Genomic DNA, 24789 nt, shown 5'->3' on the forward strand with positions numbered 1-24789 from the left:
TTCTAAATATTGTGATCATGCTACAAACTATTTTGTTCCATTTTTAATATTTGTGATAGCAACGCATTGTTTTGCCATTAATATCCATCAAATAGAGGACATTTGGCTGAAAATGAAGAAAAGATTTATTAAATTTAGTTTCAGTTCTACTCATGAACCTGAAATACATATAGGAATATGAAAAAGACTAATGTCTCCATGTTAGAGAAAATGATTTTCAAGGTGCCAAATAGAAAAGCGTAACTGAAATTGACCCATTAAATGATTATATTATTTGTGTACCAAAATCTAATATATTTCATAAAACTGTAGAGCTGTTTCAGTAACTACCTGCCAAACTGTATATATTATTCCTAATTAACTTTTTCAAATGTGCTTACAGAAATGTGAGGTTGTAGAATTATCCAAGTAATATGTGTCCTCATTTCAGGAACCTGCTCCAGAGGAATGTGACAAGGCACTACACTTCTGACCTCATGGCTCCTCCATGACCAGCAACAGCTAAAATAAGCAAGGAAAGAAAACTCATTTAGGGAAGATTCCAAGCTAACCTTCTGAGCTATGCTTGGGAACACACCTATTTCTTTGTTATATTCTGCTGGTAAGTGATCAACAAAAACACATTTAAACCTACTTCTAAAGTCTCTGCCAAGGTATGGGAAAATAGCCGGCACGTGGTTGGTTTTTTTTTTTTTTTTTTTTTTTTTCAAATACGCAATTTCTTTCCATTGTTGGTAACTGCTCTATACAATAGTTCTCATCATTCCTATTCGACTGGACAGGCTGCTTGATTACACTACAAAATATTTAATTTTAAGGTTCTTTTTAATCCCCCCTACACTGGTAGATTATGGATTTCTGCCCTGGTCATCTTTAAACTGAAACAATACAAGAAAAATGTGTTGTTTAGCAAATTACTTCCAAGTGCTGCGTTCATTTGATGTGTTTATCTTTGGAAACAAATCATCAAAACATTCTGAGATATTCGTTTTACAGTTGTCAAATAAAATTGCATATATTTAAGTATATGTGATGCTTGTGATATATAAAGTGATGTGTATAATATATATAATGGAACAGTTTAATCAAGAAATTAATATAGGCATGGCTTCACATTGCTTTATTGTTGTAAAAGCTTTGAAGATCTGTTTGGATAGTAATTTCCAAGTATTCATTACTTTTAACTATACTTACCATATTCTCCAGTAGATCTCTGACTTATTATTTCTTTCTAACTGAACATTTTTGAATTTTTAAGATAAAAATACCCTTTGAGAATTTTATAATGTTTTATGTGATTTGATCAAATCCACCCCCATCCTCACATCTCCAGTTCCTCTACTGGATCCTCCACTGATTTTCCTTCCCAACTTCATGTGTTCTGTTTTCAAAACCACCAAGTGCTACTTACACAGGCAAGGATGTAATATCATCAGCTGGAGCATGGGTAGCTTCTCAGTGTTCTCACCTCTGAAGAAAATTGACTCTGCTTCCCCTAGTAGCCACCAAATTGCCAAAGCTCTTCTGCTAAGGCTGGGACTTCCTGACTCCTTCTCAGTCCTTGCTGGAACTTGGGGCTAGCCTTGTGTGTTGCCGATCTTACACCAGCAGCCACAGGCCAGCTTATGTAATGGGCATGCCATGCCTTACAAGTACTGCAGACATCTGCTATCTCTGCTCTAGCTCTTGCCAGGTTTCCTCGTCTATAATGGATACCTGAGCCTTGAGGGAAAGGATGGGACACAGATGTTACATTTAGAGTCAACTGGGCCATAGTCTCTTACTCTCTGTGTGTTTGACTAGTTGTGGAATTCTGTTTTAATCACCATCTACTGCAAAAAGAAGCTTCTGTGATGAAGTTGAGAGATACACTAGTCTATGAGTCTGAAGATAAGCACTTAGGGACAGTTTAATATTATGTCAATTTAGCAGAATATTAGGTTTCCCTCTAGGGCCTGTGACCTGTCCAGCAGAGGGGTTTGGGCTCAGCTAACAGCACAAAACATCAGTCCTCTCTTGTAAACAGGCTTTAAATCCAATCAAAGTGGTTGGTTATTTCCAAAACATGCATGCCGCTGTCATGGCGGAGAGTCTCTCTTGCTAGGATATCTTACAGTTATTATTGTAGTTCTCCGAGTTCACAGCTAGGTAAGACTACTAATGATCCTAGAGCATGAACCTTCCAGCACTGTGATGGCTCACTTCTAGGTTGGTACTAGCATGATTTTTTTTCTTGTCTTGTGACTCAAGTATATTTCATTGTTAGTAACAGAGTTTTACCTTCAAGTTCTGGAGGATAACTAACAGCATTGGCAACAGCCTGTAAATTTTGTGGGGAGATCTATGGGCAACATCTCCAAAAAGTTAAACCCTGGGCTTTTCATTTGCTAGACTGGTGTTTAGTAGATGCATTTACCTTCATCATAGAGTAATTCCATTTAACACTCTTTTATATGTGTATATATGGGTATATGTTAAGAAGCTTCTACGTAGCAACTTTCCATATGGATTTTTAAAGGTCTTTATACTTGGTAATTCCCCCTCACACTGCCCCTTTACCCTGTCTTCCCATCTTCCACACAACTTAACCCTTCCTGTTCTATTATCTCCCTTTCCTCCTTCATACCATCTGCATTCTGTCTTCCATAAGAGATCCCCCACTTACATGGAAACCCTGATTTGAACACACACATATCCAAATATCCCGAGCTAACGTCCACAAGTGAGGGAGGACCTGCGGAACCTTTCTTTCCGGGTCAGGTTGACCACACTTAGAATGGTTGTCTCCAGTTCCGTCCATTTACCTGTAAATTTTAGTGTTCTCCACAGATAAATGAACTTTTACCAGAATCTATTCCTCTCTGTGTGTAATAATGTGTCTTGACTGCCACCTTCACAGGATTTGGAATCACCCAGGCAACGGTTGGGGAGATGACTTAATCGGCGAAGTTCTTGGCTCACAAGTGTGGGACCTGAGTTTGACGTCCTTTACTTATGTAAAAGCTGAGCATGACAGAGCAGCTCTGTAACACCAGTAGGCCCCTGTTACCCCAGTGCAGGATTAGTAGAATCAGGCTGGCACTGGGGGTTCCCTCGATAGCCAGTCCAACTGAAAGCAGAGCCCTGGTTCAATGAGATCTTGTCTTAGAATGGTCTTAATGACAGAAGACACCAGTATAAACCTCTGTCTTCTATGTACACACACACACACACACACACACACACACACACACACACACACACACACGTATAGATGAACAAAAAAGAAAGAAAGAAGCAGGATCAGTTTGTTGAGGCCTCTTCAGAGATAATTAACTAAAGAAGGAAGACATGCCCTCCTGTCCAGATAGAAAGAGCTCAAGGTAAGATGAGTACACAAGAGTCCACTAGCACTTCTTTTTGAGTGAGGAACTGCATCCGTCACTACTGTCCCTAGATGCCAGCTTCTTCGGCTTCCAACACGTGCCCCCACTAGTGACTCTCCAGGGGCCTTCAGGCTTTCCTCTCCAGATCATAAGCGCTCAGGAATTCAGACTGGGCAGCTCCCGGGTTTCAGCCTCTCCACTATGCAGACACCCATTGCTGAAGTATCAACCCCTACTGTGTAAGAAAAATCTAGCAAAGTGTTTTACAATGTTGATTACATTTTCATTTATTGTATGTGTGTGAGGAGAGAGGTTTGCAAATGTCACAACTCCAAATGCACATGTGAAGCAGGTCGGAGGACAACTAACAGGCGTTAGTCCCTCCATTATGTTTGCCCAGGGACTGAGCTCGGGTTGTCAGGCTTGGCGGCAAGTCCCATTTTCTGCTGAACCATCTCATCGGTCACAAAAACCCCATATATCAATCCCTTCATTCTAGTCTGTTCCTCTAGACAACCTTATTTAATACACCCCGCTTTACCTTTCCCTCAGCTCCAAGTAACTACCTTTGCACTCTCTGCATCTATGACATGGACACTATTATTATTATTATTATTATTATTATTATTATTATTATTATCAATATATTTATTTTACATCCCAGCTGCAGCCTCCTCCCTCATCCTCCCCTCCCAGTCCCTCTCTCATGTTCCCTCCTCTTCCATCTCCATCTAGGAGAGGACAGGTTTCCCATGAATAGCAATAAAACATGGCACACTAAGTTTCAATAAGACTGAGCACCTCCCCATGTATTAAGGCTGGGCAAGGCAACCCAGTATGGGGACTAGGGTCACAAAAGCCAGTAAAAAAGTTGGACGCAGCCCCTGTTCCCACTGTTAGGATTCCCATAAGAGGACCAAGCCACACAACTGTAACACAGATGCAGAGTGCCTAGCTCAGTCTTATGCAGGCCCCCTGGTTGTTGGTTCAGTCTCTGTGAGCCCCTAGGAGACCAGGTTAGTTGATGGGGTGAGCTTTCCCATGGTGTCCTTGAACCCTCCTCCACTCCTTTCTCCTCCACTCCTTTGTCCTCCACTCCTTTCTCCTCCACTCCTTTGTCCTCCACTCCTTCCTCCTCCACTCCTTTCTCCTCCACTCCTTTCTCCTCCACTCCTTTGTCCTCCACTCCTTTCTCCTCCACTCCTTTCTCCTCCTGCTCCGCGGGATTCCTGAACTCCACCGAATCCGACTTGGACCTTTAAAATTCCACATGTAAGTGAGAGTAGAAACTGTTTTTAAAAATTTTAAGATATAGTGGGTTTTTTTTTTCATAATTTGCCATATGGAAGTGGGTTTTTTGTTTGCTTGCTTTTATAGTACAAAGAAAACAAATATTAAAAGATATTCTTTAGGGAAAAGCATGTTCTTCATAGAGGAGGAAAATATTGGTTAATTTTACTTGTAAATTGTTACTGAAGAGAACACAGGCCCAAAGCATTATTTTATGCACAGGTAGAGATAAATTAGGCGAAGTTATCAAGGGGCCGAGGAAGGTTGTTCAGGAGGCTGTTCCTGAACCTTGTCTTCCTCACCTGGTGCCGCAAACGCTTGTTCTTTATCCTGAGCCAACCTTCTGGAGCCTAATTCTATAATTTTTGATGTTCACTGGGATACGACCAAGAATGGTGCTAGAAAGCTACACAGGTAAGGATCTCAGAGGAGGAGGAGGAGGAAGAGGAGGAGGAGGAGGAAGAGGAGGAGGAGGAAGAGGAGGAGGAGGAAGAGGAGGAGGAAGAGGAGGAAGAGGAGGAGGAAGAGGAGGAGGAAGAGGAGGAAGAGGAGGAGGAAGAGGAGGAGGAGGAGGAGGAGGAAGAAGAGGAGGAGGAGGAGGAAAAGGAGGAGGAGGAGGAGGAAGAGGAGGAGGAAGAGGAGGAGGAGGAAGAAGAGGAGGAGGAGGAAGAGGAGGAGGAGGAGGAAGAGGAGGAGGAAGAGGAGGAGGAAGAGGAGGAGGAAGAGGAGGCGGAGGAAGAAGAGGAGGAGGAAGAGGAAGAGGAAGAGGAGGAAGAGGAGGAGGAAGAGGAGGAGGAAGAGGAGGCGGAGGAAGAAGAGGAGGAGGAAGAGGAAGAGGAAGAGGAGGAAGAGGAGGAGGAAGAGGAGGAGGAGGAGGAGGAGGAAGAAGAGGAGGAGGAGGAGGAAGAGGAGGAGGAGGAAGAAGAGGAGGAGGAAGAGGAAGAGGAGGAGGAGGAAGAGGAGGAGGAGGAGGAAGAGGAGGAGGAAGAGGAGGCGGAGGAAGAGGAAGAGGAGGAGGAAGAGGAGGAGGAGGAAGAGGAGGAGGAAGAAGAGGAGGAGGAGGAAGAGGAGGAGGAAGAGGAGGAGGAAGAGGAGGCGGAGGAAGAGGAAGAGGAGGAGGAAGAAGAGGAGGAGGAAGAGGAAGAGGAGGAGGAAGAAGAGGAGGAGGAGGAAGAGGAGGAGGAAGAGGAGGCAGAGGAAGAGGAAGAGGAGGCAGAGGAAGAGGAGGAGGAAGAGGAGGAGGAGGAGGAGGAAGAGGAGGCAGAGGAAGAGGAGGAGGAAGAGGAGGAGGAGGAGGAGGAAGAGGAGGAGGAAGAGGAGGCAGAGGAAGAGGAGGAGGAAGAAGAGGAGGAGGAAGAGGAGGAGGAGGATTAGAGGAAGAAAAAAGAGAAGCAGTAGTAAATTGGTAGATTTATCACTCTGAGGAGGGATCACACACACATACAGAGAGAGAGGGAGAGAGAGAGAGAGAGAGAGAGAGAGAGAGAGAGAGAGAGAGGAGAGAGAGAGAGAGAGAGAGAGAGAGAGAGAGAGAGAGAGAGGGAGAGGGAGAGGGAGAGAGGGAGAGGGGAGAGGGAGAGGGAGAGGGAGAGGGAGGGAGGGAGGGAGAGAGAGAATATGGCAGGTCTATCACAAAAGTAGTTCCCTGGACCTCCCAGGGTTGCATTGTCTTCAATCATCTGTGCCACTGAGATGCACAAGGGCAAATAATAAATAACTTTAAGTCAACAGAAGCAACTGAAAACTGGTGACTTGATTTCAAGCTCCTGTTCTGTTTTGAACTCTCTACTCATGGGAACCCCGTGAGGTAGGCACTGGGCTTCTCCAGTGTACAGAGGAAGAAACTGCATGTTAGACACCGCGATTGAAATGCACCTGCAAGGACTAGACTTCTGGGCTGGTTACTGGTTACTCACATCCTAAGGAAGGTTTTCACAGCAGCAGCCCTATCCCGTTACCAACAGCTGAGACCAGCATTCAAAAAGAAAGGCTATTTCATAGCTGACAGCGGAGAAGCCCTTTATCCCCCCTGGCTCCACTTAGTGCTCTAGACTCCACGTCCCTCCTTTGAACAAGTGAGTCTGTGGGTCGGCATGTGGCAGATTGTCAAATGGTTGCACAGTCCTGTACTCTTCTGGAGACCACGCCCTCCTCAGTGCGGTTTTGCTCTCTTGCTAGCCTGGAGTGAAATTCATTGCCATTGCTTAAATCTGAACCATGCTTGTGGCTTTGGGCAGTAGAATGATGGAGGGGCCCCGGTATGCCTGTGTTGAATGTGGCTCTCAAAAAGTCTTCAGTGAAGCCGGGCAGTGGTGGCGCAGGCCTTTAATCCCAGCACTCGGGAGGCAGAACCAGGCAGATCTTTATGAATTTGAGGCCAGCCTGGTCTACAGAACAAGAACCAGGACAGGCACCAAAGCTCCACAGAGAAACCCTGTCTCAAAAAAAAAAAGTCTTCAGTGCTTCTGCTAGCTTTCTTGGAACCCAGCTCAGTACCACAGAAAGAAATAAAAAGGCTCAAGGAAACCCTCTAGATGATGAAAGTTCTGGGTGGTAGTAACTTCTACCACTCTATCCAGCAGGTAGGTAACATGAAAAATGTCACCACTGTGACTGCCCACCTCCAGCTAGCCTCTGTCAGCTGATGTAGGACTCATAAAACCCAAATGTGACTTGCTAACCAGGTCCAGGTCAGCAGAGCCACAAGAAAAGTCATGAGCAATTACAAGGACTTAGTTTCAAAATCCTCTTTCTTTGGGGGGCAGTCTTAGTATTAAAAATAAGCTCGGCAATAGAAAGTAGATATAGTAACCGACAAGATGAATCCCATCACTGTCTTTAGAACATCATTAGCTTCTGCAGCTGAGTGCGAGGAGCTTCCAAGAAACTGATCACTCTGTCTGACCAATGCTTACCTTGGTCCTGGGTTCATCTGGGCTTCCAAAGGTGCTTAAGTGTCTTTCTTTGTAAACATCTTAGCAAAAACAGTTGCCACAGACCTCACAAGTGAATTTGACATTTCCCACAGCAGGACTAGAATCTGTCCTGGTCATTGGAGTCATTGAGTCGCTAACTGGAGCCAAGTTAATCTCGATGTGCCATCTGCCCTCTCGAATGCCAGCGTATCCCCTCCCTGTGAATGCTCTGCTGTAAAATTTTCCCATATAACCCAAGCATTTGACCTAGGCAAGACACTGATTTGCTTATTGCTCTTGTCCTTGTTCTGTAGACACTGTACAGACAGCTTGGCAAGGAAGTCAGCCTCTAGAGCAGCTCTTACTCAGGACATTACACTGAGGTTCCTACTTATATGACTCAACAGGACCGCTTTTGGTGTTATCCTAGGCTTCTTGGGAAGCATTTAATTAGTTTTAGGAAAGATAGCTCAGGATAATGAACAAGTCTTTGGGGACAGAGAGAGTCCACCAGGATTTCAAATAGCCTAGTTCACATTTTTTCTATAGCTTTGTGAAAACGCTGACTTATTTATATATGTATGTAAAACAGTGTTTTGTGAATGCCTTCTCCAGGGCATGTTCTTTGAAAACATCTACACTAGTTTGCGAAAGAGCACTGGACAAATCTAAGTTTGATTAGGACTCATCAGAAGTATGCCATTTGGGTCTGTTTTTTTTCTTCACAGAGAGACCAAGTCACACTAAATGATTATGCATGTCTCTTAACACTCTGAGTTTAGTCTGTATTTGATGATAGAGAATGCCGATAGCTTCTTGAATAATAATTTATTATGAAGGTGTATGGGCAAGGTTGGGTACATCTACCGTCACAATTCTGAGCAGATAAAACCATCACTGGCTTCCATAGCATTGCACCATAGACACTGTTTTCCCACAGTTCTCACCATTATAGGGAATTCAGATCCGTAAAGTAACAAGGGTAGATTGGAAAAAAAAAATATTGTTACTTGTAAGGAGACTTGACTCAGTATGTTATATATTCTATCCCTATGGACATTTAATATGCATCCAAAGGTTATGTGATGAGATGACAAAGCAGAAAATAGAAGCTGAAATTTAAATATATTGAGATAAGAATCTAGTTGCATCCATTTTAGGATCCAGGCTCTAACTGGTGATGGACCAGTGATGCTGCCAGATCCTTTGATTTTTCATTCCTCACATTCATCCCCATGGAAGAGATGGCTTTCTATTCCATCTGGAGAGGATAGACTGACATCCAAAATCTTCCTTTCTGTTGGACAGTGCTTGAGCAGGCGCTGCCAATGTTTGCCACTACGAATCTCCTTTTGCACGCTTTTCTTGTAGACTGACTCTCTATTAGCTGATATTTTCTTTTTCTGATGTGTTTGTTTATTCAAATATGGCAGTCCGGCCTTGTTGACTTGGGAATCATATTTTCTCTGTTGGGTGAATTTGTAAATCTCTGCTTTGTTTTATTGAAGTTTGATATCACTTGATTTCTCAGTTGGGGGAATCTTATTTCCTTTGCCGAATACCTAGGAAGTGAAAATCTTTCAGAATTCCCAAGTAGTAATTAAGAAATAGAGTGATATTCTCATTTTTATACTTGACCTGACTTATACACAAAGTTGCATGAAGAAATTTGGGCATATTTCAAAGTTTTTTGTTTGTTTGTTTCATAGAGTTGTGGGATTTTATTAGAATAATGTTCTTTGAAGTTCCTTTTTCTTAGTTATGACATCAACTTTTTAAATTGATAATCATATTTCCCTCCTTACTTATTTAAGTTTGCAGCCCAGTTGTTTTTTCTAGAAGAATGTGTAATGTATTTTTAAGCTCCAGATCAGTGGGGCTTTATAATCACTGTATTATGTTGTTGAAAATAAATGTGAGCTATCTTTAATCTCACCATTCCTGTCTAGCTTTCCTTCCTCTTCCATTCGAATTCTTGGTAAAAAAAAAAATGTCCTGCAGCTACCTCTAAAATAATGTACATAGTCACACAGCCTTGTTTTGAAATATGATTTTATTTTAGCATACAACATTTTGCAGTTGCATATTTAACAAAAGAATGTTTGGATGTTTTTGAGGGACGTATCACAGCCTGCCTAAGCAATTGCTTTAACTATTTAGAACCCAGCATCTTCTACATCTTCCTTAAATCCAAAGTATCCCTTACTGAGATTTCTGTCCCATCTAGTATTGACTTCCCGTCAGCACTATAAAATCTCATGTTGGCAGCAGTCATCAGCCTTCCTCACTCCATACAGATGATGGCTTGCTATTTTTTGTGAGAGAACATTGCCATTTTTGCCAGAAGTCTTCCGTCTTGCAGGAACTGGCTCACAGTGCTGATTTCTTGGGCTTCAAATAGGGCAACAGCTGTCCCTGCTATACCAGGCTGAAGGTATGAGTTTGCCAAAGAGGCATTCATTATTCTAGAAACAGAGAAATTATGATAATCAGCTAGGGCATCCAGGTAACTTAAAATCGTTTTTTAAAGTCTCTTAACAGAACTCCCTTCTCCCCCAAAATAAAAATATCAAAACTATGTATTATTTAATTTTACAAAGGCTTTACTAAGCCTCGAGAGTTCTCTTGTTTGAATTTTAGTTAGTGTCATGGACAGTAGCTGTGCTATATAGGGAAAATTACTCTGAATTTAAAAAGGATAGCAGTGATCTGGCCTTTTCTCTGTTTTGCAGATTTGTATATTCTAATTTCTTTTTTTTTGGTCAGAATTTGGTTTTTATTATGGATAAAATGAGGCTATTCTACAAGATAATATTTAAATTCTTTGAATACTAAAATTACTTGTGATCTCAATTAGAATGACCAAGATCAATAAAACAAGTGAGAGCTCATGCTGGTGAGGATGTGGAGTAAGGGGAACACACATCCTTTGCTGGTGGAAGTGCAAACTTATATAGCCACTATGCAAATCAAAGTGGCAGTTCATCAAAAAGATAGGAATCAGTGTTCCTCAAGATCCAGCTATTCCACTCATGGACCTAAACCAAAATGATACTTCATTCTACCACAGAGACACTTGCTCAAACGTGTTCATTACTGCTTTGTTCATAATAACCAGAAACTGGAAATAAGCTACATGTCTTTCAACAGATGAATGTATAAAGAAAATATGGTACATTTAGATAATGGAATATTACATAGCTGTTAAAAATCATGAAACTCATAGGTAAATGGTTGGAACTAGGAAAAAAAAATCACCCTGAGTGACGCAACACAGATCAGAAAGACAAATACCGTACATATTTGTTTTTATGTGGTTATTAGCTGATAAGTCAATGGTAACCAAGCTACAATCTGTAGAATCAGAGATCAGTAATAGAATAAGGGAGTAGGATAGACAGGTAGAACTCCCTAGGAAAGGGATATAGAAGAGATAGTTATTCATGGCTGGAGTGGGGAGTTCTGAAACCAGAGACTCAGCTGGGGAGGGTTAAGCGAGAGGGGAATGCAGGAGGGAATTCATGGAAAGAGAGTTAAAATTGAGGGCCATTTGAGGGTTAGTATGGGAGCCTGATACGGTAGAAACATCCTAAAATATATATGAAGATGATCTAAATGAAATTGCCAAATACTGGAGGAGACAGAGTCTCAAGTGGACATTTCTTGTCACCAAATGAAGCTTCCAGTATCAAGATTGGGTTATAACTAATTGATTTTTTTGGCCAAAGGGGTTCTGTGGGCACCCCCAAACAACCCAGGCTGTTGGTGGCTCCCCACAAACTGACAGCAAGACTCTATTGCTGAAGAGAATGCTACACAATGCATTGAGCATGAAGAAGTCAAGCTGGTGCCTGCACAGAGCCTTCACCCCTACATTCTAGTGTCTTTGGTACAGGAAGGTACTCTGCAGGCTACCAAAGGAGAATGGGAAACACAAACCCAGCTACAAACCCTTCCACTTACAAGAATTATCTGCTTGCAAGATAGGCCGATACAATGGTGACACAAAGATTGTGGGAGTTACCAGTCACTATCTGATGTGCGTTAGGGCCCACTCCATTAGACGGAACCCATACTCAATGTTGCTTGGATGGTCAAGAACGTGAGAATAGATAGGCCAGGGACCTAGGGGAAAAACAAATCAGTAGCCCTCCTATATACAAATGATAAACGGGCCAAGAAAAATCAGAAACATCACCCTTTACAATAGCCACAAATACTATAAAATACCTTGGGGTAACTCTAACCAAACAAGTGAAAGACCTATACGACAAGAAATTTTAAGTCCTTGAAAAAAGAAATTGAAGAAGATGTTAGAAAATGGAAAGATCTCCCACGCTCATGGATAGGTAGAACTAACATAATAAAAATGGCCATCTTACCAAAAGCACTCTACAGATTCAATGCAATCCCCATCAAGATCCCAACACAATTCTTCACAGACCTCGAAAGAACAATACTCAACTTCATATGGAAAAACAGAAAATCTAGGATATCTAAAACAATCCTTTATAATAAAGCAACTTCTGGAGGCATCACTATCCTTGACTTCAAGCTCTACTATAGAGCTACAGCAATAAAAAGAGCTTGGTACCAGCATAAAAACGGACATGTGGACCAATGGAATTGAATTGAAGACCCTGACATTACTTATACACCTATGAACAAAGAAGGTGATTTTGACAAGGAAGCCAAAACTGTACAATGGAAAAAAGAAAGCATCTTCAACAAATGATGCTGGCATAACTGGATGTCAAAATGTAGAAGATTGCAAATAGATCCATATCTATCACTATGCACAAAACTCAAGTCTAAGTGGATCAAAGACATCAACATAAATCCAGTTACACTGAACCTGATAGAGGAGACAGTAGGAAGGAGGCCAATGCATCAGCACAGGAGATTACTTCCTAAATATAATACCAGTAGCACAGACACTGAGAGCAACAATTAATAAATGGGACCTCCTGAAACTGAGAAGCTTCTGTAAGGCAAAGGACACAGTCAATAAGACAAAATGACAGCTTAAAGAAGGGGAAAAGATCTTCACCAACCCCACATCTGACAGAGGGCTGATCTTCAAAATATATAACTAACTCAAGAAACTAGATCGCAAAATACCAAACAATCCAATTAAAAAATGGGGTACAGATCTAAACAGAGAATTCTCAACAGAGGAATCCAAATGACCAAAAGACCTTTAAGGAATTGCTCAACCTCCTTAGCCATCAGGGAAGTACAAATCAACCACTCTTAAGGGCAGGCTCCATGCCCAGCAGTAGCTGACCTGCAGAAAGTGAACTCAATGGTATCTTTGGAGGTTCTTTGTCTTATAAGGCTAAGTTAGGGCTTCTGTTCTACCTTCTAGGTCCTTTGCATGTGTACACTATGACTTCCAGTTTGGGGTTTTCTATGGGATTTCTGTGTGTGAATATGTGTGTCTCTGTCTCTGTAGACATTTCTTGTGCTTTTTCTTTGGATATTTTTTTCTTGTTCTGTTGTTTTGTTATATTCTGATTTGTTTGTTTTTTTAATTGATCTCATTTTATTTTATTATTATTATTGAGACGCCTGTATATTTTCTAATGAGAGACAGAAAGAGGTGGATCTGGATGAAAGGAGACTTGGGAAGGATCTGGGAGGAGTAGGAGGAGGGGAAACTAATCAGGATATATTGTATGAAAAAAATCTCTTCAATAAAATAAAAGAAACTGATGCATGCTCATGGAGTTTCCATCTAAGAAAAGGGAAATATTACCGAAGTGGTCTTCATTTTCTTTTGTCTATAAACATTTCAGGATAAATTTTAAATCCAGTAAATCCACAGATCTTACAAATTGAAGGTTCTAATTAAGTAAAAGATTATTTCCAGTTATATTTTAATCTGGCATTTATTCAAACTTTATGTTTGGACAGCAGTTTTAAACTCAGTTGGGAACTTTGGACTCAAGAAATCTGTCTCCCCTCTCTCTGTCTATCTCTGTCTGTCTCTGTCTGTCTCTGTCTCTCTGTCTCTGTCTCTGTCTGTTTCTCTCTCTCTCTCTCTCTCTCTCTCTCTCTCTCTCTCTCTCTCTCTTTCTCCAACTTATCATTCTGCTATCTGTTCTATAACTTACCTGTGTTTGAAGATAAATTCTCAGGGACCTAGTATTCAGTTCTTATTGCATTATATACTTTATTTAGATCATCATTGGAGGATTTGCATAGCAGTTCACAATTCATTTGTGAATTTCATTTGGAAACCCAAATTAAATGTCTTACAAATTAAGTCTTTTACAAAGGAATGGATCACCCATATCCTCTTTGAGTCAGCAAATACCTTAAGTAGGCATCTTTGCCTGGTTCCATGAGGCGCTGTGGGTTTCTGCCTAAAATACTGCCTTTGCAAGCTACTTTTACACCCTCATGTGCAAACAGCAGGGTCATATTCTCTCCATAGTACTTACAGTTGTTCTTTCTAGTTATATGGATTTTGTTTTAGTGTGCAAAGGGCATAAATCATTTATTTGTTCTGCATGAGAGAGAAAAAGAGAGGAAGGGTAGAATTTAAATACATTCTTTTTAGGAGCCTATGAGATGAAGTTTTTCTTTCGATTGTGGAAGATTCTTGCTTACTCAAACTAAAGGGGTATGGGAAACCATAATTACCCCATAGCAAAGGTACATGAGGGCTTTTGGAAGAGTGAAAGTGTGGCATTATTTATAGCAAAAAGGTAATATTTTCTGTGTTTTCTAGCCTCAATTTGTCTTGTTGTTTAACACATTACATGTTATAATGTAATCTATGAGATAGAAACAATACCAGGAGTCCTAATTAAATTAAAAGTAATTACCAGTTGTACAGATAGGGCTTTCAATTGAGCAGCGGGAAGTTGATATTTTGTCATCCCCAGTTTATCTCCGCGCAGCGAGCACTATTCTTTGTACCCATTATTAATGGCATTTTCTCAACGGCCATGAAGAGTGTGGGAAATAAGGAACAAGAAAGAACAAAAGGAAGAGAGGAATTACAGGAAGCTCAGAGCAAGACAGAGACCGAGAGAGGACCTTTTGTTGTTCTTCACTTAGGAGACGGGAGATTTTTCACATGTTGAGGGACCTATTTCTGTCCTTCACTCACCCATGAAAGAAATGTTTGCCGAGTCCGCAGTCATAGCATATCCTAATTTTTCCTAGCCACAAACAGGATTTTCAAGAGAATCTCACATATTCTGTTTCCAGTTTGGTATATGATGTGACAGATTTTCCATTTTCACAAAGGAAAAAAAAATAGTTTCAGCTCCACCAGGAACTTCATTTGAGAAAGAGAGGCAAATGGGAATATATAAAGATGTCCTACTGTCAAGTTTCTTATTCTGCTTTTCAGTTGGGCATCTTTTAAGACCTGGAAGCAATGCCATTTTCCCATCAGCAGAAAGAGTACAGGCTTTTTAAGAACATTTACAGGATGATGTCTGTTTGATTGACCGTTATCTTGCTAGCATGCTGCTGCTACAAATATGAGCAATTATTGAGAAAGCAGTCAAATTAAATTTTCATAACTATAAAACTGCATTTTACCTTAGGGGCACAGCTTCCTGCCTATTTCTACAATCTATTTTCTAAGCTTTATATTAAATCTAAACAAATGAATGTTTACCAATATTAATATTTTAACATCATATGCCAGTCTGTGCCCTTTCTCACAACAACTTTTTGTCTTTCTAAGAAAGTTCTAGTATTGACTTAAACTTTTCTGATGTAATATGAGTCATTTTGGATAGACTTTTCTGACTAGTTTCCTTCCTCACTACTAAAGTCTACCATTGACTGAATGTTGCTTTCAAAAATCAGAGAAAAGCCAACAATTTAAAAACTTTAGGTCACCCTTACCAAGGTTTTAAAGCCTAACACCACTCAAAGTTGTACCCAACTAAAAGATAATTTTAAATGGCAGTGAGGTGTTGCATTCCTTGCCTGTGTCCATGGCTAACATTGCTGAGTGTCTGCTGAGAACAGAAATTGGCTCTCAGCAGCCATTTGAAATGAGTTGGTACACACAAGGTACACCTTGTTTGACTGTCTCCAACACAGGTATTTGATCTTTGCGCTGCTGCTGCTGCTGCCCAGACTTGCTATCTCTCTCCATCTACAACCACAAAGGAAAGCCCAGCTCCTCAGGTAGTAGTCTCACTTGCAACACCGAACTTTGCTATTCCAATTTGACTTGTCCTTCAGATACAGTTCAAATCCTCCCCACTTCATGTAACATGAAAATTTCCTCAGATTGCCCTGGACCACACTGACATTCTCTGATGCTATGGCCTTGCCACCAGAGTGACCTTTTTTTTTGGTTTTTTTTGGACAGGCCCAGATTTGTCTGTTGTCTTGGTCTCCCATCTGGCCATTGTCACCCATCTCTGTCCAATGGGTGCTAAGGTGAACAGTATATTACATACTTCCTTATCCATAGCCTGCAGCTTACATTTGACTTCTTAATAATCTTTCATCTTGTATGAATCAAGTTGTCTTATGAGTTAATATTACCTAGTGTCTGAACTACTAGAGAGCCGCTCCTTCCTCCTCCCCCTGAAAACAGTGATGGCAGCTAGAAAATACCTCATAGAAATCTCATATCAAAATTCTCAATGGTATTGCCAGAAGGCTTCTGTAGATGTTCTTGGAAAGCCCCAATTGTATAGCATTTTCTAGGGCTCTGCTTAGATGCATGGTTTATTTTTGGTTCTGATTTGTAGTCTGCTCAATCCATGCTGGGTGTTGGCAGCAACTGGTCTCATCAAATATGAAGTGTTCTTTATGAAGTCTCAGATCACCTTCATCAGGGAGACAGCTACAGAACCTCTCCACTACTGTATCCTTCCCCTTCCAGGACTCACAGAACACCTGCATTACTTAGTGTGCATGGAGATTGTTTTGATAAAAGTGATAATTCAACCTGCCTTGACATTCACATGACATTAAGTGCCTGGCTTTTGTAGGAATGCATAATATTAGCGTATGAAAATGAAAATCCCAGCTGATGTAATTTAGACTAACTTCTCATTTACAGAGGTTAAGAGCCTTCTTGTTCTGATTTTTGAGGTCTCTTCTGGTCTAAAATTGGGCAGATTGCAATTAAGATATTTCCCAGTCCATTCAGTGTTTGTTTTCTGAAAGGACGAAAAGGAAACCTAACCAGGTAAGCGCCGTGGGCAGGAGTAAAGGTAGCAGTTCTGAGTCTGCCCAGTGCTGCTGGGTGGAAGAGATTGCTGTAGCCCAGCTCATGGATGCCATTCACCATCCGCAGCACTCACAGTAAACATATGAAGCTACGGATGTGCTTACAGCTACCACTTTGACCTGGCCCCACTAACCCTGGTCAGCAGGAACATTGTGATCATGCTCTGACCACATCTTCAGGTCTGAGTCAACAGGACAAGGAGAAGTGGCAGGCAGAAAAACACACTCAACTCTTGGTTGCTGCTTTGAGTAAATTAAAACAGTTACTTTTTTGGAATAGAGCATGAAGAAGATTTAGAGAAAGACCATTTATTAACCTCAGGGATAACTGCCAATTTGTACCTGGACTAGTTTTAAAAGTTGAAGAATAAGAAGATATAAAATGTTTACCTTCAGAGCTAATTTTGTCTTATATTAGAGATACCTGGGCAATAGGTGGAGTGATATTTTATCTTCTTAATAATTACTCAATCTTCACCTGCTCATCTATTCCACCCTGATATCATTTTGTGACTGTTTTTTTTCCCCTTAATGTTTTCCGCCTTAAAATGTTCATGTCAAAGCTATGACCAAAGTGAATGCCACCCTGTTCACCAAAGGAAGGACTTTTTGAAATGGCCAATAATCTTCTGCATCATAAACATTTATTCAAACGGAAATGGCTTTGGTAAATGAGAAGAAAGAAAATGAACAAAATGTAGGAAACGACTGGTGCCTTCTCCATAGTGCAATTTGGGCAGTTGTGGAAAGAATATCTGTGTTTCTCCAGGGAGCAAATCCTACAGTTTCAGGCAGTGAAAGACAGTTTTGAATCCTGGCCAATGGCTGCCCACCTTCCTTGGACACATAGAACAGGGCTAGGCAAGTAATCAACAGCATGTTTATCTCTCCCTGTGCTGAGCACTACACTAGGTGCTTTGGGGAAGCGTGCCAGAAGGTGTGTGCACGGTGCATTGATACAGCTGCACACTCTTTTCTTGCTCCGACTTATTCTCAGAGGTCCTCTTTCTCGGGAGAGCAGCTGGACAGGCTGCCTCTTCCTTCCGCAACGTGATGCCAAGTGTTGGTTTCTGAAACCAGCCCCTGATGCATGCCTTTGTTTCCTGAGAGACCCCAGCTTCTACTACCTAGGAAGTCCCAAAATAGACCTGCTTTGTTGAATCACCAATAGATGCTTAGGATTTTCTAGTGCAGCAAATAAAGTTTTGAAAGAAAAAACAAAACAAAAAACTCCTCTGAATGCTCCACTTAACATGATTTTCTTAACTAGAACTTTCTGATTTAGACATATCATAAAATTTAAAATGGAGACAACTTATTTATTTTCAGAAGTACTCTTAACATCTTACTTTGTTTAAATTTTCATTTATTCACTCATTGAACTGTATTTTCTAGTTCTTGGTGATTTTTATTTGGCAGATTATGTGCTTGTAGCTAGGAATGGAAGTAATGAAGATGACTGACAAGCAGCTTGTATTATGGAACTAAACATCACACGGGAATTCTGCATCAATGACCTTTTACTGTGACTTTCAGTTACGCTAACACAGGCTATTTCTATCGTTGTGAGTTTATGAAATGGGCTTAGTAGCATGCCTGGAATTCTAGCGATTGGGAAGCCAAAGGAAGATGATTGTGAGTTTGAGGCCAGTCTGGACTATAAAGAGAGATCCTGTCTTAGAAAACAAACAGAAAAAAGGAGCCAAGCTAACAAGCAAATAAGAATTTATGTACTGACTGCTGTAGAAGAAGTGTGTGATGGTGCCTGCATTTCAGACCATTGCAATGTGGTCTGTTTTTCTAAACATAATTTAAATGATTATTAACATGAAGTAGATAGTATAATAATAAATGAAATGAGATGGGAGTTTGAAGCAGAAGAGAACAATTATAAAAGAGTAAGGGTTTTTCACGGAAAGGATTTGGAAAAGCTTGAAAGAGAAGCTGGGATTGAAACTAAAATAGCATCCATTAAGAAGAGCACAGAGGAGGAGGGGGTGGATGACAAGATATCCTTCCTAAACTGAACAAACAAGCCGCCTAACATTAACGTGCATGAGGCCATTTTTCAAAGGAAAAAAAAAGATATAGATTGAGAGACCTAAATCTAAATGTGCAGTTGAAGGCCACATTGCTTTAAATAGTGGGTTCATCATGGAGTATGTGTAGAAGACCAATTGGCAGATTTCTAGCAAGGGACTGACATGTTGTCAACCCTTTGGAAAACTGTTGATAACAGTACTTGTCTGCACTCGTAAGGACAGACTGGATCAGCCAGGCAGGCATGGCAATTGTTACACTGTGAAGCAGTGAAGAGTCTAACTAGTGTCGGGGAAGGTCGAAGAAGAGGATAGATTGGAGAGTGAATTAAAGTGTGGCCGATACAACAACCAGTCTGATTAGATGCTGATAGCTGGACTTCTGCTCTGAGTGAAGTGAGAGGGGTATTCCAAGGACCACTTTCTAATACCCATGTCCTGTGACTGAGCCTCAGATTGGATATTGCAAGAACTAACCATTGACCCCAAGTGAGAAGAAACCTCCTCTTCCTCCTTCTTCACTTTGTCAGAACCACATGGCTGCTTCTTTGCTGAAAAAAGATAGTAAAGGAATATTTTTACCTTAGTTGTAAAAAGAATGATCAGCATTTAATGTGCAAGTGACATGTGCTGGGGCCTGCACTCCACAGGTTGAGGTACACAGGAGAGGTGGTGTGTGCTGGGGCCTGCACTCCACAGGCTGAGGTGCACAGGAGAGGTGGTGTGTGCTGGGGCCTGCCCTGCACAGCCTGAGGTGCACAGGAATGCTGTAGCTCCTTCCAGAGATTATCATGATTTGATGCTAGCACCAACTTCTTCCTCTGTTAAACACTATATAGATGGAAAAGATTGAAGCCTGATGTCGAATTTGTGTGAGGTTTTTTGCCCTGTTTTTGTTTGAATATCCATCACACAGCAATCCTCAAAACAGAAAATGAAAAGGAATATCCAGCCATTGCTAACTGGCTGCTTGGTTCCTCTGAGTCCTTAGCTTCAAGGATTTTTCAAAAGATATTATTATTATTATTATTTTCTGCACCACAGCGCAGAGTTGCTAAATCCAGAAACTGAAACATTTTGAGAAGCAAATCATTTCTGGGTGAATCAAAGCCCCTGGAACGTTGCCCTGGGATTTTAAAGATAGCGTTTCATAGTGAAAAATGTTTCATTTTTAGAGGAAATCCCAATTATGCAAGGCCACCCCACTCACTTCCTCTTGGTTTGCGGGTGTCAGATGTGGTGTCCCTGTCCCCTCTTTACCTGTAATGAGCCAGGAGGCCACGAGCGAAGGGGGAGGTCACCTGACCCCGAAAAGTTGTGCCAGCATGGCCTCTCTTTGTAGCTGAGGGAATCTGAGGCCGGTGGCTGTTTCCCACTCCACCTGAGCTCCTAGAATTAGGCGCTTCCTTTATTCCATCCCCAGGAACTGCTCTTCTGGCTGCCATTTGAAGGCGAGCATCAGGAGCGGGGTGTGACGTGTTTGAGCAGGAGGCGCTTTCGTCACATCCTGCGTTGACTAGGTCTGTGTTGTTCCTTGCTTCTTGCGCTCCGCAGCCCTGGTGATGGATCCAGACAGTGGAACAGGAGAAACCACGGGCTCCTGTCTTCACAGTGGGAGCTCTGTCACAAAGTCAGACTTTAAGATACAGCTATAAATCCCACAACCCCAGGGCAAGTTACATAAGGCTCATAGACCTCAGTTTTCTTTATCTACAGTACAAAGCAACCTGGCGAATTAAGTGAAGCAAAGATGTAGGGCATGTGGGAGCTGACTAATAAACGGGACCACGTGCTGCTGTTAGCAGGACTGTTGAGAATAACAGTGGAAATGGAATCAAAACAAAGGTGAAGCAGTGTATGTGTGTGTGTGTGAGTGTGTGTGTGGCGGGGGTGGGGGGGACTCTGGTAAAGGGCCACCAGCTGGAACGCTTGCCAATTCGGGAGATGCTCTTCCAGCCTTTGTAATATGATGTGGAAGCTGACCTTCATTCCACAGCGATTTTACCTCTTACAAGCTAAAGGGCAAAGCGAAGCTACGCTAACCCGAAATCCACTTTCAATCCTCTTGCCTTCCGAGTTCAACTTCTATTTCAGAAGACTAAGTTATCGTTTTCCACGGTGCCACCACCCCGATCCTTTCCAACCATGGCCTCCTTTTGTATTGCATTAAGGCAGTGTATTGCAAACTGTGTGCTAATATTCTCTGCTTCTTTGGGATGTAGCTTCCCAGTGAAATCAAGATTTCCTTGAGCATGAGGAACTGGAGTTCCACTTCTTATCTTACCGCTGTAGGACCTTGTATGGCTGAGCACAGAGAACAACTAAACTAATTACCATAATGAGATGGAAAGAGTAATAGCCTTTTTTCCCCCTTATACCAAACAAAACCCATTAAAGATGGGGATACATTTCTTCCCTTAATAGATAATAAATTTTATCTCAGCTACTGAGGGATGTTTATTTATTTTTTGCCTGTTAATTTTCTACATTGTGACCTTGCTTTCTTCTTCACTCGTACAAAGGCACAGAGTTTTAACTGAGAAGCAACACGTTACAATCATTTCATTTAACTTGCACATTTAAATTGTGAAGACCTCCCGACACCCGAGTCTGCAGTGACATAACCATAGCTGGTACCCTGAACTTAGGATGAGTCTAAATCACTGGTCATCCTTATCCTTCTCACTGCAGTAGAGGACTTCCTGGTCTGCTTTCTGTGTGTGCATTCTTTCTGCCTTAGTGCCTTCTCTTATTTTCCCTCGTTCAAATCTCTCAAGGAATTCACGTTTCCGAGATGAGAGGTGTGCCCCAAACAAGGACTTCTAATTGCCTTAAAGTCATGTCAACTGTAGTTTTGCAGAGGAATTCACAATAAGTAATTGTGTTGCTTTGAGAAATCCGTTTTAGATTTCTAAAGTTGAGAAGGACATATCCATATATGTGTATATACACATATAGGCAAACAGACATTTGTTAAATTTCCTCTTCGACTTAATAAGGAACAGCCATATCATCATTCTTGACAGTTGTTTTATCCCAGTGTAACGGCACACTGTGCCAGAAAATCACCAACGCAAATTCTACGGGGGAGGTCAGACTATCGGTGGGGCTCAAAGTCAAAACCTCACAAGAGAAGGAAAAAACAGGTCAGTGATTCTTTCCTCTGTGGTCCTCTCACATGCCTTAGTCATTTTATTTCCCTTTCTTTCCTGTCTTGTATTAGTGATCTGTTGTTACAGTGATAAACTGTTCCAAAGCGTAATGCTATCAAACATCAGTCATTTTTTACTTCACACAATTTCTGAGAGTCAGGAGGCTGAGAGGCTGAGCCAGGTCTGGAGCAGAGTAGGGCAGTCCAGAGGTCAAGAGCTCAGTCTGAGGCTTTGGCTCCTCATCCTCTTTGGACATTTTGGCAGCATTGCTTACCACCTGGCTTTCCTCAAATCAGATGATGAGAAGGTAAGAGGTGTGGGTGTGTGGAGGGTGGTGGAGGAGTCATTTGAAAAAATGGAAGCTGCGGTGGGATAATGCTTTTGTACACTGGTTTTAATAAAATGCTGATTGACCAGTAGCCAGGCAGGAAGTATAGGTGGGATAAGCAGACAAGGAGAATTTTGGGAAGAGGAAGGCTGAGTGATGCCAGCCCACCATCCAGGGAGCAGCATATAATGGCACACAGGTAAAGCCATGGAACACATGGCAACATATAGATTAACAGAGATGGGCTGAGTTTAAGTGTAAGAGCTAGTCAGTAGTAAGCTTGAGCTAATGGCTGAGCAGCTTTAATTAATATAAGCTTCTATGTGTTTACTTGGGTCTGAGTGGCTGTGGATCAGGTGAGACACAGGAAAACTTTCAGCTACAGGAAGCCACATTGTCTGTTCTGACCCACACCCAAAAATGGCAACTCCTCATTTCCGGACTGTTCTGTCGATCACTGATCAATGCAGGTGCTAGGTGGGAGGAGAATGATGCAAAAATGTAATAGGAGGACCCCAGAGGTTGCTGAGAGGTTGGCTACCTCCATTCCTTCTCCTGCAGAGTCCTTGCTTTAATAGCCCCTTTTCAACAGAGACTGTTAGATACCAATTGCTAGAAATTTTGCTTCACTTTTGTTTGTTATAGACAGACACATGCATCTAACACTAAAGTTCATTGTATTTTATTAATGTTTTCATTTGAAGCCAAAATGATTTGTAGCTTCAAAGTAGTAAACAGTAGAGGGCATTGTTAGGGTGCATGGCCTTGCAATGAACTTTGAAAGTAAAGGTATGAAATGCGTGTTCTTTTTTTTTTAAATACAAGTCTTTTATTATTCCAAAAGACACCCCAAATTGTACTTAAATTCAGGATCTTGTTTCTGGAGCTGGGTAACTTAGGACTTTCTTATCAGCCTGCCACACTGTTCCCTTTTCAGACACATAGATACCAACCAAAAACTTTCTCATATCCTTGTTTTTAGCTGTTGTGGCTTGCTGAATCAGAGTCGCTGAATTTGAAACAAGTTCAATATCATTCCCTTCAAGGATTAATTCATCCTTCTGGGCTTGAGAGACAGAACAAGCAATGCTTGTCTGCATCCGAACCCTGCGGATGTATTTTTCACCCATGAAGTTTCAGACTTCAACCAAAGACCCATTCTCCTGAGTAACGGCATTGATGGGAAAGTGAGCACACACAGCCCTCATCCGGTAGGAGAAGCCCAGTGTAACACCCTTGATCATGTTCTGAACGTGACTGCAGATGGTGTGGACAGTGGCCAGCTCCTTTCTGTTACCCCACCATTTGTCAACCCGGAGCCTCTTCTTCTTCTTCCCAAGGAGACTCGGCTCTATATTGATGTGCTTTAAGTCCCTCCAGAGGGTTCCTCTGGGGCTCTTCACAATGGCTGTGCACCCCTTCGGAGTGATGTTCACATTTTCTGGAATGTCCACAGTCTGAATGCTGAGAATGGTCTTCATTCTCCCAGTAGTTGGGGCAAAAAGGGCAGAGCGTGTGTTCTTATATTGAAAGACAGCCAGGTAATTTATATTTTTATCAAATTGGTTTCTAAAAATTTGGAGAATAAGCTGGCAACATCAAACTTTCCATAAATGTTACTGTTAATTTTAAATGACCTTTCTGAGTTTTTTTTTAATTGTTGTTGTTCTTTTCTTTCTATTTTTTTTTTTTTTTTTGATCAGCACATGCTTTTTTGGTCCAAATCAAGACTAAAGGAGCAGGAGCAGATAATATGAAAATGATGCTGACATGGATGGTGTGCAGACACCCATAAGGGAGTATACTGTCTTTTACTGGCTTTGTCTTGTCTAGGAGAGCGGACTTTTCAGTTCCCTTTTTGCATGCTGGTAAATTACAGGAGCACTGACTGCTACCAGCTGTTTTCATGACTGATCCTGAATTGGTAAAAGATGAGGCACCTTCTCCTCCAGTAGAATGCAATGTGTTTTTGGTGGGGGCACCTGAGAGGGCAGAATACACCCTCAGAACTGATTTGGGCCCTTTTGTTCTACACTCCAGTACTTTGGGGAACGTGATTAGAGGAAACCATTACTATTGGTCACAACAACCTGATGAGACTTTGCAGTTGTCATGGTAATTGTGCGTCTCTACTCTCACCGTATCTCTACTTTTGTAGACTTTACCGTAGGCCCACTCACAACACCCTCTATTGTCTACCAACACTGTGGATGAAAAGACATTTTTGAAGTCACCAATCTTTCAGGGGTCTCAAATGAAAACTTCGTTGAGCAATAAAATTTGCTGTTATGTGTGTGTGCATACATTCCTGTGTATTGTTCTTCATAATATTTCACTAATTGATTACACCCGTTCTACTACTGTGTAGTTTGAAGAGTCTGTTTTGTTTTTATTATTTTTTTTATTAAAAGTCCTTGGTGTTAAATATAATGTTGCTAGTCAGAGGTGGGAGGTGGATCTTGAGTTTCTTGGGAGAAATGA

At 41.5% G+C, this 24789-nt stretch overlaps 1 protein-coding gene across 1 annotated transcript; it reads right to left on the reverse strand.

Moving 5' to 3' along the window:
- Positions 1–23275: 23275 nt before the first annotated feature.
- On the reverse strand, positions 23276–23837 carry LOC128116209 (60S ribosomal protein L9-like). Its single transcript, XM_052747402.1, has one exon. The coding sequence runs from the start codon at positions 23787–23789 to the stop codon at positions 23445–23447; it is 345 nt and encodes a 114-aa protein (XP_052603362.1). The 5' UTR covers positions 23790–23837; the 3' UTR covers positions 23276–23444.
- Positions 23838–24789: the final 952 nt, after the last annotated feature.

This window comes from Peromyscus californicus, unplaced genomic scaffold (genome assembly GCF_007827085.1).
Source record: "Peromyscus californicus insignis strain IS unplaced genomic scaffold, ASM782708v3 Scaffold_20__1_contigs__length_68692818, whole genome shotgun sequence".
Classification (NCBI taxonomy): Eukaryota; Metazoa; Chordata; class Mammalia; order Rodentia; family Cricetidae; genus Peromyscus; species Peromyscus californicus.